The sequence below is a fragment of the Adiantum capillus-veneris genome, chromosome 5, assembly GCF_014529385.1.
Source record: "Adiantum capillus-veneris isolate H3 chromosome 5, ASM1452938v2, whole genome shotgun sequence".
In the NCBI taxonomy this organism is placed as follows: Eukaryota; Viridiplantae; Streptophyta; class Polypodiopsida; order Polypodiales; family Pteridaceae; genus Adiantum; species Adiantum capillus-veneris.
In genome coordinates this window covers 34,482,780-34,498,897 of record NC_140935.1, presented here as the reverse complement: position 1 = coordinate 34,498,897, position 16,118 = coordinate 34,482,780, and the positions used below count along the sequence as shown (strand labels likewise).

The following is a 16,118-nucleotide window of genomic DNA, read 5'->3' as shown; positions in this document are numbered from 1 at the left end:
TCCTAGTGTGTTCACACACATCACTACCACATGTATATGGTAACAAACCCCCCTGGAGTGATGCGGTGAACGAGAGCTGGCACATGAGTAAAGGGAAGTGCCATGCCCTGAGGACAGGATCAGTCCACAAAGGGGAGTAAGCCCAAAGCTTTGCGGAAAGCTTCAAGCTTCTCACGAGACAATGCCTTTGTGAAAAGATCTGCAAGGTTGTCCTGTGTTGGCACATAAGCCAAGCTGATCTCTCCTGTTGAGAGCCTATCCCTGACATAGTGGTAATGCACCTCAATGTGCTTTGTGCGAGCATGAAAAACTGGGTTCCTCGCAACTGCCAATGCGCTCTATCTGTCAGTGTAGATAGTGTTGGCAGTATCCTGTCCAACACCCAAATCAGCCATAAGGCGTCTGAGCCATACACACTCAACCGTAGCTGTGAAGACTGCCCTGTACTCAGCCTCACAACTCGAAGTGGCCACAATAGGTTGCTTCTTGCTCAACCATGATATACATGAACTGCCAAGCATGAAACAAAAACCACTTGTGGACACTCGCGTGTCAAAACAACCAGCCCAATCTGAGTCCGAAAAAGCATGTAAGTCTGGCGGTAATGATCCCCCCTTGGGATAAAACAAGCTAAGATGTAAAGTGCCACTAAGGTAGCGGAAAATCCTCTTGACAGCCTGCCAATGCTTAGACCCTGGGCTATGCATAAATCTGTTGACCTGCGAGACTGCAAACTGAATATCTGGCCTCGTGTTGCATACATAAATGAGGCAGCCAACAGCAGTTTGGTAAAGAGTGACATCAGCAAGATCGCCAGCATCATGTAGACTCAACTTCAAACCTGTTTCCATGGGAGTGGCAATAGGTTTGCAATCCTCAAGTCCAAACTTACATAGCAATGTCTCTATGTAACTTTTCTGACACAAGGCAATACCACCATCACACTGCTTAAACTGTATACCCAAGTAATGATGCAACAACCCCAAATCTTTCATCTTGAAAGTAGCATTCAAATCAGCCTTAAATTCAGCAATATGTCTCTCATTTGGTCCAGTGATCATCATATCATCAACATAAAGAACCACAATGAGAAATACATCATTCTCACGCTTTACATACAATGTGATTTCTGTTGGACTATTACAAAAGCCTTGTTTAACCAAATGAGTGTCAGCTTTCTCATACCAAGCACGAGGAGATTGCTTCAACCCATACAAAGCCTTCTTACATCTGCACACTTTGTCCTCTTGTCCTTTTATGACAAAACCGCGAGGCTGCGTTACATAAACTTCCTCAAATATGTCACCATTCAAGAAAGAAGTAACAATGTCTGATTGATGTACATCCCAACCAAAATGAGCTGCCAATGCACATAGAAAACGCACAGTAGTCATACGACAAGTGGGAGCAAAAGTCTCTTCATAATCTATGCCTTTTTGCTGTGCATAACCCTTTGCAACAAGTCGAGCCTTATGGCGATCGATCTCACCATCCGGCTTGCGTTTCAACTTGTAAACCCACTTCGTACCAATGGCCTTTTTGCCAGGAGGCAAATCACATAAAGTCCATGTGTCATTCTCTATAAGTGCATCATATTCTGATTGCATGGCAGCCATCCAATTTTCTGAATTCTGTGCTTCATCAAAAGACAGAGGCTCCTCAACATCATGTAAACTAGACACAGCCAAAGCATAACAATCTAATGCATAAGATGCATGGCGAGAGCCTGAACGAGTACGACTAGACAAAGGTGCATCCAATTTACTGTCACGCAAAGTGTGCACCAACCATTTTGGCATACCTCTAGCCTGCTCATTTTCAGCCCTTTCCTCATCAAGTACATCATGTACATCTGCATCAGTAATAGGCTGTTCTAAAACATTTTCAGAAACCCCCATAGGCTGTACATTTGCCTCATTGGAACTTACATCCGTATTTCCACCACTGAAAAGAGGCAACAAAGTGTCATAAATGTCCTGTGAGCTTACATTACTGTCTCTAGTACATGACAGCAAGGGCTGAACAGAATCTTCCACAAACACTAATTCCCGTGAAACCAGAATACGTTTTGTTTGCGGATGATACAACCTATAACCTTTGCTTTCAGCACTATAACCAACAAAAATACATTTGACAGCCTTATCATCCAATTTTCTGCGCTGCACTTGTGGCACCAAAGCATATGCCAAACAGCCAAAAACACGCATGTGCTCAATAGAAGGCTTTCTATCATGCCATGCTTCATATGGAGTAATAGACTACAAAGCTTTCGTAGGACACCTGTTAAGTACATAAGTGGCACACATGATGGCCTCAAGCCAAAAAGAATGCGGCAAAGCTTGACTTTTGACCATACATCGTGCCATTTCCGTTAGTGACCTGTTTTTCCTCTCAGTAACACCATTTTGCTGAGGTGTATAAGGCACTGTACATTGGTGTTTTATCCCATGACTAGCCAGAAATGCATTAAATTCATGAGACATATACTCCCCCCCTCGATCGGAACGGAGGGTGCCCATAGTACATTTTGAGACATTTTCAGCCATAGCCAAAAATTGTTTGAAGCACATAAAAACTTCGAACTTCGCTTTAAGCGGAAATACCCATGCATGCCTGGAGTAATCATCAATGAAAGTCACGAAGTACAGGTAATTGCCCAAGGACGGAGTTTGCATGGGCCCACAAACATCACTATGCACAAGCTGCAACCTGCATGTGGCCCTAACTGAACCATCCTTTGGAAACTTAGAACGCTGCATTTTACCCAGAATACAGCCTTCACAAACATGTTTGACAGGTGCTTCAAGAGGCGGCAAAGAAGCAACCATATCAGATTTCTACAAACGCAGCAAAGTGGCAAAATTCAGATGACCAAAACGTGCATGCCAAAGTTTTGCATCTGAAATAGCCCTTGAATCTGCAACAGTATTTGCAAAATTTTTGTCCACACTTGTCATACAAAGTGAGCTTATACAGCCCACGGCACAAAAGCCCAGATGCAACAATTTCATCACCAAAATTGATATCATGAACTGTACATCTGTCATCCACAAATTTGACTACAAGTCCAAGTCTAGCAAGTGCGGATACAGACAAGAGATTCTTCTTGATCCCGGGTACATAAAGTGCATCAACAAGTGTGAAGGAACTGCCATTAGCAGCAGTGAGCACAATCTTTCCAACTCCCTGAACTGGATAAGAGGCGTTGTTGGCACAAGTGACTGAGTTCCCATGAGGGACTGACTCGAGAGAGGTAAACAATTCACGATGTGAGGTAATGTGCTTTGTAGCACCACTATCGAAATACCACACATGTGAATCTGCAGCAACTGACAAGCATGCATCATGGACAGCAGGATTGTAAGTGCACTCTGCGCTAGAAGCCCATTCTGCATCAACATCAGCATCACAATCTCCTTTCACAAAAGACTCAACAATGGCTGGATTTGTAGTGGAACCACCCTCTTTCTTCTTAGCCTCTTTGGCCTTCAACTTAGGACACGACTTGATCAAGTGATCATTAGCTTTACAATAATGGCAACGCATCTTCTTTTTTCCCTTGTCACCAGAATTTCCAGAAGAATTGCTACCAGTAGAAGCATTAGGAACATAACTTTTTCCACTTGCAGCAGAACCATAAGAAGTGGCTGCATTGCTGTTACCACCCTTTCTTTGAGAAGCAATAAAAGCCTGTTCAACTGCACGCTGCGTAGTCCTGTTTTTTCTAGAAAGTGACTCTTGCAACAGCAATGTGCATAATACATCAAACTTGACAACTTCAGGATTTCCTTGGGTCATCAGTCTCCAAGTACTAGCAAAAGTCTGGTAGGAATCTGGTAAGGCATCAAGAACAGTCTGCACAAGGGAACTGTCCGAAATGACTTCACCTGCAGAAATGAGTTGCTCATTGATATCCTTGACACTAGCAAGGAAAGTGTCCATATCATCTTCCTCATGCATAATCTTCGACTCCAGCTCTTTACGCAGCAAAGCAATTTTAGCCTCATTGCGGCTTGCATAAAGACCTGCTAGAATATCCCAAGCCTGTTTTGCAGATTTTGCTAAACGGATGTGAGGAATAATGGTGCGCTTCACAGAAAACGCAATCAATGCATGAGCCTGCGCATCCTTAACATCCCAACGAGCTTGTTCTGCCGTAGGCAAAACAACTCTAACAGCTGCAATCCTTGCAGCAAGACCTGCGACATCCTCAATATCGCCTACATCCTCAGAACCAGGACGTACATCAATGCCCTGCACAATGTTCCAGACACCTTTTGACAAAAGAACATGTTGCATCATATAAGCCCACATAGGGTACTTGTCCCCATCCAACCTGTCCTCAACAGCAAACATCTTGAACACATCTGTGTTGTTGTTGTCAGCCATGGTAAATGCTGCACCTGATGTGAAAACTGCCCGAAAATAGGAGAAACGGAGCGAGAACAACCTGTGCTATATAGCACAAACCGTAGAAGACTATAAGGCACATGTTATGCAGAAAACAGCACAGACAGAAATTCTGCACAAAATGACGAAATAGCCTGAGCAGTACTGCCTGTAGTGGAAACGGAGGCCGAAATGAGCCCAAATCAAAATTCTGAGCAGACCAAGCTCTTTGAGCTTACCAAAAATAATTGTTGACCTGCGGACGCTCGCCAAAGCTCACTGAAATCGGAGAAAGTGAGCAGGCGTGTGCTGGAGCAGCTCGCGACTAAGCCCGGGAGGACGTGACCTGCTCTGATACCAATTGTTGGAATTAGGGTTGCAGAGAAACACACACAGCTTGGAGAAGACGAAGGAAGCTCAAGGCACACAATAGAGAGTGTGTTACTTAGTGTGCAATGGAAAGATAGATAGCCCTAGAGTGATGGGCGTATATACAATGCACGGGGGAAAAAACCTCCTAAAGAGGGAAAAATGCCCCGGCGGTCCTAGTGTGTTCACACCCATCACTACCACATGTATATGGTAACAAAAAGGATACAAAAAGGCATATTTTTGTAAGTAAAACCATAACTCTAAAAATTGAAAATTTGATAGTCAGGTCTTGAAAGCCATCAAAACCCAAAAATTTGTGGAAAAAAGGGGATAACCAAACGCAAGAGAAAGAATCTGGAAAGTTTCATCCAGTTTGGTGGAGGAACATGCATCGAGATCCATGTACATGTGTGACAATCTAAACAAAAAAAATACCATTGGGTCAAGGGTGGCACTTAATCATTGAATACATGATGTGACTCAAGAAAATTATGTTCCAAGATAGATTAGCTTGGACTTATAAACATGATCTTGAGTTAAGTGCAAGTGATCACTAGTTCATAAGAAGCATTTCACCTCATGTCCACAAACTTGGATTATTTTCCATTGAGAAACGGGCCTCTTTTATACCATACCATACATTGTTACAATGCATGTGGGTTTTGTGCCCTTCACTCTCCACCAAATTTACCATAATCTTCAACAATAATCAAACGAAAGGAGTGGTAGCATCCAAAATATCATTGGGAGGTTTAGTCTTGGTAGATAAAGTTTCTGAAACTTTAGAGGCTCCACTGAAATCTTATGAGGCTAGAATGAAAACCAACCAGACTCTGGAAGAAAGATGGCTGACACATTCACATCCTAAGGTCAAAAAACAGAGACTTTAAATGTGCAAACAACTCATAGAGACAGCTTAAGCTCTAATAAATCCAGAAAAACCAAAATCCCTAGACATGAAGTGTTAATCTACAAAAGGGACGGGAAAATTGAGCACAAAGAAACAAAACAAACAAAGCCTAAGATAGAAACATAATTGTACAATAGAGTAGTGGCCAACACTATTGATGATGCAAGATCACAATTTGTGGCACCTATCCCAGAGGTAGAGGAGCCATGTCCAAGAGAGTTACGGAAAATAATACGAAACAAGAAGGACAATAGTGAAAATTTTAAGTCTGTACCTATCACCGAGATCAATATGGATCACAATTCCTACCCAAGAGATATACAATCTCTATACACTGATGCAAGAACAAAAGTATCTACAAAGAAAACCTGATACATTGAAGACTTTGTATCCTTGATAGGAGAGCATGAAACTAAATCGAAGGTCAAGGTAATGCCTTTTCAATGGAAGCCAATTCCAAAGATGATGGAAACCAAGAGGCTACATAAACTTATGTCAACTGCTATTCAATGTACGATAACTCGTTCAGAATTGTTGAGAATCAGGCCACATCTGTGAGTGGGCCAAGACTTAGAGAATATGGGATTGAAAATTCATCATCAAGATATTTCCTTAGATTATCAAATGGGTAAAATGACACGAGAAATCAAAGACAAAAACAATGCATATAAACAAGGTAGGTGATTACTGTCAAAGGGAACAAGGAAACATCACCTTACCAGTGGAGCACAAAGGAGTCAAAACAATTTCTATACTTGATAGTGGGGTTGGAATGGCCATAGCCACCAAAGATATTCGGAAAAAATGGGAAAGACCAACTCTCAGAAAACCAGAATGAAATTGCAAATTAAAGATGGCTATGTAGAGAGGCCAATGAGTATGCTGGAACATATCATAGTGTCCTCATGCAGAATTGAGTACAAGCATACCTTTCCTATAGTCGATTTTAGCAAGAGAAACAATTTTGATGTCATTATCTGGAGACTATTTATGCGTCAACTCAAAATGGTACAAGATTGGGGCTATGACCATATCTACTTGAGGCACAAAGCAATTACGACAAGAATCAGTGTCAAGGACCATAGCTACATCGGATGTTAGTCAAACTCCTATGGAGGAAGTTGACTCAACAATGGTCAACAAGAAGGAAATGATTGCAAGGTCACACTCTAAAGCATACATTTGGATGTTTGGAGCATCCAAATGTGAGAGTTTGATCAAAGAGGATTGCATTCTAGAGAGATCAATGCAAGATAAAGATTACTTTCGAGAATCACTTCTTGAGGATTTTCTTGAGCCATTCAGATGGGACCAAATCCTGGCTACTCTAGATGTGTGCATAAATGAAACAATGCCTACAAATGTTTGTGATGAGGATGGCTATGACATAGCTACCTATTTTATGATAAAGGTATTGAAGGAAGCTAATTAAAAGAATGAGTACGAAGGAAGAAATGGTGAAACAAATAGCTACATCATGACTCATGATGCAAAAGTGCAAACAAAGCAACCACAAGAATATGTTGTGGTTGGCATACTTGAAGAATCAACAATACTTGATTCAAAGAAGTCAAGTCCTAAAAAACCACAACTGAAATCTGATGAAGAAGAAATTTTTTCAGATGTTCAACAAACTCAAGATCAAGAGAGGAACGAGGATAAGGAAAAAGATCCATTCTCCTATAGTGATCAAATTTAGCTTATGTGGAGAAATAGGACTCAGAATCACATGTTCAACTTTGAAAGATTCTTATGCTACAAGAAATCTAATGAATTATGGCACGTGGATAATGATAGGAATCAAAAGCCACCAATCAAAGAGCTAGAAGAAACAATGTACACAAGTTCCAAAACACTGATTCCTAGCTTTGGTGTAGCAAAAGCAGCACTCAAGTTGAGTACTGGGGAGTTCAAGCACACTTTATACATAATCGACTCCCAAATTATCAAAGAGAGTCTAATCCTGACAAAAATTTGGATGAACATCTTCTTTAGAAAACAACAAGAAGATTTAGCAACAATCATTATAATAGTCGAAGAAGCATCTTAAGTCCTTGTAGGAAGAAATAACCAACCATTGTAGAAAAGGGGAAACCTAAAGCAAACACTGAAGCAAATCAACCTCGCAAGTCAACTTTACCTTCAACGAGTCTCTAACAAACTTCCTATGCATCCTCTACATCAAAAGCCACACCATCAACAATGTAGTGGAAACCTAAGAAAAAAGTATATCAACCAAAGTTTCCATCACAACAAAGCCTCCAGAAGAAGATAAAAAGAATCTACCAAGTGATAGTGTCCAAAGAGCACATCAAAATCAAAGATCTAGTTTGGATACATCACCCACAAGTTCAACCTCAACAACCACAGGTAATAGGGTGGGTAGTATCAAATGAGTCAATCGTTGCTCAAGGCTACTTTCAAGGAAACATTAATGTTTGGTCTAAAACGCCTAAGGTAATAGCTTGGACCTACTCACCTCAAGAAAAAAGTTATACAAAGATAAGACCGAGCTCTCAGCAGAAGACAAACAACTCAATCAAGAGAAAGAATAACCACATAAGACAAAAGAAAAGACCTTGAAGAAGCAAGCAATACGACAAGTAGGGTACCAAAGTCAGAGTTCAAACAAGCTACCTAACAAAGATAAGTAAAGCAATGAATGGTTCCAGTTAAGCTATTCGAAACTCAAAAAATTTACAAAGCTAACTCTTAAATATGGTTACAAAAGTAGTAGCTCAACGTAAGACAACTAAGATCAATCATATAGAACAAGGATCCACCTAAAGGCAAGCAGTCACCACTAAGAGCTAATAGAAGCCAATCACAACCAAGGGTGAGACAGCCTCTAGATGGATACCTCGTCTTCTACTACAAAAGCAAGGCTTTACAATGGTAATGATTAGATATGGATACCAAAGCCTAGTGTCCATCAAGTCATTGAGAAAAAAGAACAAATGCAAAACACGATCATATAGAGACCACAAACAAGGTGGGTTCCAAAATTGCTATTGGAAACTCAACCATAGAGAGCCCACAAACATCTACAACCGCTTCTCATGGGAGATAATGCAAAAGCTCCATCAGTCTCTACTATAATTGTAGAACCTTTTTTACAAAGCAATATTGACATACGACAAAAAAATCAAGAGGATCAAAAGTATGTTAACCTACTGGAAAGAATGGTGGCATCCAAAGACCAAAACAATGAAAGAGGCCTCAATCTCAAGAACCTATGGAATTGGGTTTTTGGTCTTGAATAGGTACCTCCAAGTCGCCATTCAAAATACATGGCATAAGAGTGAGAGTCGGACAAAGGATCAAAAGTATGTTAACCTATTGGACAAAATGGTGGCATCCAAAGAGCAAACAAATGAAAGAGGCCTCAATCTCAAGAACCTATGGAATTGGGTTTTCGGTCTTGAATAGGTATGTCCAAGTCGCCATTCAAATACATGGCATAAGAATCAGATTCGGACAGCTAAGCCACTAAATGATTGTCGAGATGTTAACTCAAAACTTCAAGTAATATTCTTTGTGGTCTAAGAGTCTTAGCTATTCTAGATACTGCTCAAACTGAAAAAGTTGAGAGTATTTATGTTGTGTTGCTCATGTTGGTATATGTGAGCATAAGAATCAAAGTCTATGTTAAGTTTGGTGAAGGAAAGAAGGAACCAAAAGACACTCACGCATTGAGCACAATGACTTAAAAGTGGAAGATTCTACATAAAAAACACTTCTTGGAAACGTGGAAGCACATGTGACATTATTTGATGTCGCATGTGCTTCATTTATTCCTTGAATCACCCATCAACTTCATCTTTCACACTACATGCTTTTGTACAACAAATTCCTCAAATGCATATAGAGTGTCCCATAATTGACACTTGCATTAGGCACTCTTACTTTGTTTCTCTCAAGTACTCACCTTGCATGAACTGGCACTTCAAGTCCGACTGCTCAACTCCAATAAGAACGTATACCGAAGGCACTTCCTATGGTTATCTAGGTTTTAAACCCTAATCCTAGAAACAATCATCATCACTATCCTCTTGTATATATTCCTTCTATATTTTCAATAAAGAAAATTCCACCCAGATCAATCATCTAAGAATCAGAGCAACAGCTCCATGCCTCAGCTATGCTTGTTATGAGAAACTCTTATCTTCAAGGACAACAACAATGGTAAGTTGAAGAATGTCAACAAAACCAACTATCAGGCAATGACAAATTCAGCAAGAGAGCTATCAACAACAATCATAATAGCTCACACAACACTTCAAATTGGTGAAATAATAATAGAGGACTTGCACTGCAATGGAACCTGAGGGCAAGATCTATCATATAGTGGACTACCCAAGAGGCTCATTTCCCACAAAGGAAGGCGACACCAATAGCCATCTTCATTGCCAAAAGTGACCAAAATGGAGAATGCACAACACAATGCAAAATTTCCTCAACAATTGAAGAAAATTGATGACACTCAAGGAAGAGGGGAGTATCATCAACTACAAAGAAAGTTCAAAGTTAAAGACCAGCTTTTAAGAGAAACCTGAAGACAACTGCAATGATCAGGTTGCACATGGTCGTGTCAAGGTACAACACGAGCTAGGAAGGGGGAGTGTGGGGCCATTTTAGTATACGGACATCCAACTAGTCGGACACACCCACCTAGCTGACAAACACCATATTTGTATCTTGTTATTTTTTTGAGCTATTGGGGCTATGCTGTGTGTAAATCCTGATTCTAGAGTAGCAGGTTGATTCCCTAAGTTGTAATTCTTCCATGATATCTATAAAGGCCCATGTGAGCCAACCATTGGTCATATAGAAAGCCCTAGATATAAGAGACAATAACTTTAGTGTGAAAGGGAGGCTTATCTTTGGGAGAAAGAAAAGAACTCTGTGTGAGTACGCTCAAGCGACCAAGCAACTCCAACTTGTAATCATCATAACTAATGATTGGATAACGTGATTTCCATTCCAAAACTTGCATTGTGTTCCTCTTTCTTATGCTTTCAATTAAGTGAAAGCATTGCAAGTTTTATTGTGGTTCGCAACTGCGTGTTTACGAGCCTAATCTTTAGATTTGAATGCTTAAATCACTTACTTTTTACCTTTTGACCATAGAAGAGTGTTATAAGACCTTAGGGTGACCTGTTTGGGTTGTTCAGTTGTAGTTTTTGTGAACTGGTCATGATTAATTGTGATCCATGTGCCTTGTCTGAATGTTGTCAGACTTCGTAGAGTGGGCCCTTTAGGCCTAGTGAAGCTTCCCTTAAAGTTCCGTGGCAATCCGAGTCCGTTTAGTCGACGAAACAGTGTGATAATAGAGAGCAGTGAGAAAGGACACATGCAGATTTCCTGATCATTGAGCGGTGGTTAGCTTAAAGGGTTGATATGTTTGCTTATTAGGTTCACTTCTTGAGGACTGACAACCTCAAAAAATCTCCGTGCCCCACCCAAGTCACTTCCTTGAGTATTGACATTATGTTAGTGCCAGATAGCTATGCTACAATCGTCCGATCACGACGACCCGCTATCAATCCCCCTTGGAAGTAATGTGATGAACATGAGGTGGCAATCATATATTGGTAAGTGCTAAACCCTATGCCCTCAATCCACAAAGGGTAGCAAGCCCAAAGATTTTTTAAAAGATTCGATTCTCTCCCTGAAATAATGATAATGCACCTCCACGTGCTCCTAAATGTCTCTCCCATAACAAAAGGAGGAGAAGTTTTCCATCATTAACTTTTCCATATGGCCCTAATTAACAAGGTCTACTAAACGATGCACAATTGCTCCCAAGAGATCTAACACTTTAACAAGGCCTTATGTAGGCCATAAGTTGGGATCCGATGTGAACTTACAATTGAAATATTCCATCTTCAACTACTAAATATATACTATGAACCAAGATGTGTGGGCATTGTATGTTCAAGTTGCAAATCGGCAATCCATGACCGCTGGCCACGGGGGTCATAAGACTTGGAAGATCTAATTTTACAAGAATGATTTCATTTTAGGTGAAAAAATTATCAAGAATGAAGCCACTTCAAGTTGCCTCCATCTATTCCAAGACAAGTTGGCCACTAGGCTTGGAAGAACCAACTTTACAAGAATGATCTCATTTTAGGTGAAAAGATTATCAAGAATGAACCCACTTCAAGTTGCCCCCATCTATTCCAAGCCCACCGGGCCACGAGGGTCAAAAGACTTGGAAGATCCAATTTTACAAGAATGATCTCATTACCAGTGAAAAGATTATCAAGAATGAAGCTACTACTTCAAGTTGCACCAAATTATCCACTTTTGCTATCTCAAACAAACCTTTGAATAACAAGTCTTGAGTTCAACTGTCCTCGTCGAATAGATCTTTAAGGTCTCCTGGGATAGTTTCCTACGATGTTAAAATTATTTTCTTCTTCTTCTTCTTCTTCTTCTTCTTCTCCTCCTCCTCCTCCTCTTGGGAAATAGAGCGTCTCTAAAGAGTGAAAGCAAGCACTTTGAGGTTAGAGGAAGTGATAATTATGGACCTTTGACTACCAACTATAACACAACTTGAATAGGCTGTTCCAGCTTGATTAGGCTCTATAGAAGTGAGTAAGAAAATATTTAAGCACCCTCAAGTATCTCTTGGCTCCTGGAGAAACAAGCAGAAACAAATTGTGCTTGAGGCTTAATGTACATTCTTTGCTATGATAATACAACTCTACAACTCACCATTGTATTGGGAAAAAAATAAAGAAGAAATACCCAAGTGAGATTCACAATTTTACTCACAAAAATGGACGTCCTCACAATGGTAAAAGAGAAGAAATACAATGGATAGCTTTTAATCTACCAAGAGTGGTACATCTCATTCACCAAAATACTGTCTACAAAGATAATGGGAATTACATCTCATTTACCTATATGGTGGATAGCTAGCCCTGGTCTGATTCACCAATTGCGAGAAAATCCTAAAGGAATAATGAATACAATTATTGGTTGTTAAGAGAGGTAAATGTTCCTCTCTAAGGGGGTGAGGTAAGAGGAAAGAATATAGTTATTAAAAGCTGCTCTTTTTTTTATATATAGAAAAAGAAAGGGGTTTTCGTCTTTGCCAATAGCAACTATCGGAGGGAGGAATCGACCTCCCTGTGTGAGTTGAGTGGAGGGATCGATCCTCCGATTCACACTCGGGGCTCTAAGGACACTCCAATTGGCCATATAGTTATTAACTCTCCTCTACATAGAATGGAGGAAAAAAAACCTTATGCTTTTCACGAGCCTACATATCCGAATATTACAGGCCTTTATCGAAGAAGCTGTAAAAAGGGCTTTACCTAAAAGAGTGTGAAAATAAGGGTGAATCGAGTCCCACAGGCAGGCAGCTATGGAGGCCGAGCACCGACGTCGAGGGTGAAGCAGCGGGTCGCAGAGGAAGGCAGCTATTAAGCGCGCCGACGAGGATGAAAGTGGACGAGCAAGCCCTGCTGCATTTTGAGGGTGAAGGAGAGCTGATAGCGCGGCCTCTCAAAGCCCTCTGCCAGCGTCATGACGAACCTCTCTATCAGCGCCGCGGCCACACACTTCATCTGTAGCATCGCCATGTCCTTCCCCAAGCAGATCCTCGGCCCTGCTTGAAACACCGGCCACTTGAAAGCACTTACCGACCCCCTGCCCTGCTGTGGCTCTATCCACCTCTCCGGCCTAAACCTCTCCCAATCCTCCCCCCAGATGCTCTCCATCCTCCCCATTGCATACGCATGGTATGCCAGTTGCGCCCCTGCCCGCAATCTAGTTCCGTCTGGTAAGACATCCTCCTCCACCACCAGCTTTGTGTCGTGTGGCACTGGCGGGTACAACCGCATCGCCTCCTGCAATGCTGCGTGTAAATACCTCATCTCCTTCAGCTCTTCGTATGTGAATGGCTCATACGAAGGTCGGTCACTACCATCACCATCACACACCTCATCAGACATCCCATGATTGTTACCCTCATCATCTCCATGTTGCTCTCCGGTAGAAATTTTGCTATTGGCGTTGACATATTCCTCTTCTTTGCCATGTCCAGGGCTACCATCACCCACATTCACAATATGCTTGCCATCGAACTCAAGCTTTCGTGTGCAAGCGTACCTGCCCTTCCTGCTAGCTTTTACCACCCTTGTGATCTCTTCATAAATAGCAGCTTCCACATGAGGATGCTGTGTGAGCAACCAGAAAAACCAGCTCAGCGCAATGGAAGAAGTATCTCTGCCAGCAAGCAGGAAACTTATGATCATATCTCGCACAAGCTCATCGGACTTCATATCTGCCCCCACATTCTCATATGCTGCCTTGTCTTCTGAAGCCTTGCACTTTAACTCACTATCTGGTTGCTCCTCTTGTGGCTGTGTGGCGACGCGAAGTAGCCGAAACAACAAATCACTATGCTGGTTACTTCCATTATTTTTTGTCTGGATACACTCTTGCTTCCGTCGCTTCACAACATCCATTGCAAAGCTGTGCACTACATGTAAAGCTTTCTTTAGCCTCTGCTCTGAGCCCACATTCAGGAACCGCTTTGATTGCCATATCCAAGCTGGGGTGAAGAACCTCTGTATGATTAGTTCCGTGGCGTTGTCAAAAGCCCTTGCAAATCTATCTCCTATGAGAGATCGGTTGAGGCAACCGGGGTCGACACCAAGAGATATTTGGCAAATGTTGTCAAATGCAAACCGCAAGAATATGTCTTGCAGATCAACAGGTGCGCTACACGATGTGTCATCCACAGATTTATGACAGGACAATTCATTTGATGAATTATCTTGAGATGCTCTATGCATGTCGCCATAAAGAACAGGCAGCAAGCGGTCAGTGATCTCTCTTTGCACCGACTCAAGCATCAGCGTTTTTAAGGAGTTTGATGTGAATTCATAGCTTGCAGCTTTCCGCTGTGCTTTCCACAGCTCACCATCCACGTTGAAGATGCCGTGCCCCAGCATGTCCTCCATGAGCCCCTGGAATCGGAATCCTTTGGTGTAATTCTGGAAATTAGTCTTCAGCATGTACTCCACATTGGCTGGGTTGGCAGTGGTATAGATCTCTAAGCCGAAGAGAACATTCCGGATTGTGAGAGAAGGGGATTGGCGGAGAAGCTCGGTTGCCCACTCATACATTCTGTCTTGGTTTTTCACCAGGGATAGGAAGGATCCCACCATAGGAAATACGGGGGGTCCAATGTTCTTGCCATATTTGGGGTGCATTTGCCACCACATGAAGCACAGGAAGGAGAGGCTGATGATGTAGAGCATGCCTGTGAAAATCCATAATGGAGTAATTGAAGGAGCTGAGGCCAGTATGTTAGTCATAAATGGAAATGCCATCAGCTAATTGATTGAGAGATGTGAAGAGGGTGCTTCCCCGCTGATCAATCAATGTGAGCAAAGAGGCTATGCGGCCCGGACTTTCGGGGCATATGAGAGCATAGCTGATTCGAGACAGGCAAGCCCTAGTGCCGCTTACACCTGGTAAACTCAGAAGCTTGCCTTCAATGACGTCCGTTGCGCCTAGCCTTCTCTTGCGTGACACAGCCCCCTATCCACAGCTTCTGCTTCACAATGCCTCCGGCCTATATTTGCCTTCCATAAAAAAGATTGAGCTCTTCATTAGCTGGGGAGACGCCAAAGCAAAGTCGATCAAGAAGGAAATAGAGATGGAGGGTAGTGTAACAAGTCAGGGAACCATGCAAGCTTCCATAATGAGGACCTTGGGATAATTGGCACAATTTGGCCTAATAAATTGAGTGGCAGACTGAACACTAACGAATTCTCTGACAATGCAGGTGGTAATGGGGAATAGCTAAAGGTGTGATTCTGTGCAGAGTACTTCAATGGCTGGCTGGCAGGCAGAGACAGAGAGAGAGAGAGAGAGAGAGAGAGAGAGAGAGAGAGAGAGAAAGTGTGTGGGTTAGTGCATGACGGTTTGGGCTGCAGCTGGAGATGAGCAGCTCTTGTGGGCTTCTTATCTTATCATTAGTTAAATTTCAGCAGTTGATGAAAGTCGAATTCCCTTGTGTGTAAGCATGTGTGAAAGATATCTGACACACGTGTGTCATTGTGTCTGAGGTTGTGTGTGTGTGTGAGAGGGAGAGAGAGTCTAGAGAGAGATGGATGGATGGATTGAGTGATTGCAAAGGTAGGTCACCCGTAGGTCCGTAGGTGTCCTTATCCCTGTGATTTTACATGAAGTATTGTAATTTGTTGGTGACCAGCTTGGGAGGGAAGGCGGAGACCGAAATGGAAGGCCCCCGGGGTCGGTGTCTCTGCCTGTGAGACGTTTGGCGTCACTATTGCCCGCTTCAATCCCACAAATACGTACATCGTTCTCGGTAGACTCTCTAGCGAGAGAGAAGAGAGAGAGAGAGAGGTCTTCCTCCTAAACTACCGACAGAGTCCTACGGACCCTACGGTCCCTACTC

The 16,118-nt window shown here is 42.2% G+C and overlaps 1 protein-coding gene across 1 annotated transcript; it reads right to left on the bottom strand.

The window, feature by feature from the left end:
- Positions 1-12,500: 12,500 nt before the first annotated feature.
- On the bottom strand, positions 12,501-15,654 carry LOC147457125 (cytochrome P450 CYP94D108-like). The gene has a single exon (XM_086512126.1). The coding sequence runs from the start codon at positions 15,022-15,024 to the stop codon at positions 13,108-13,110; it is 1,917 nt and encodes a 638-aa protein (XP_086368252.1). The 5' UTR covers positions 15,025-15,654; the 3' UTR covers positions 12,501-13,107.
- Positions 15,655-16,118: the final 464 nt, after the last annotated feature.

Coding starts and splice junctions, on each gene's coding strand:
- LOC147457125 (XM_086512126.1), bottom strand. CDS start 15,024: ATGGCATTTCCATTTATGACTAACATACTGGCCTCAGCTCCTTCAATT.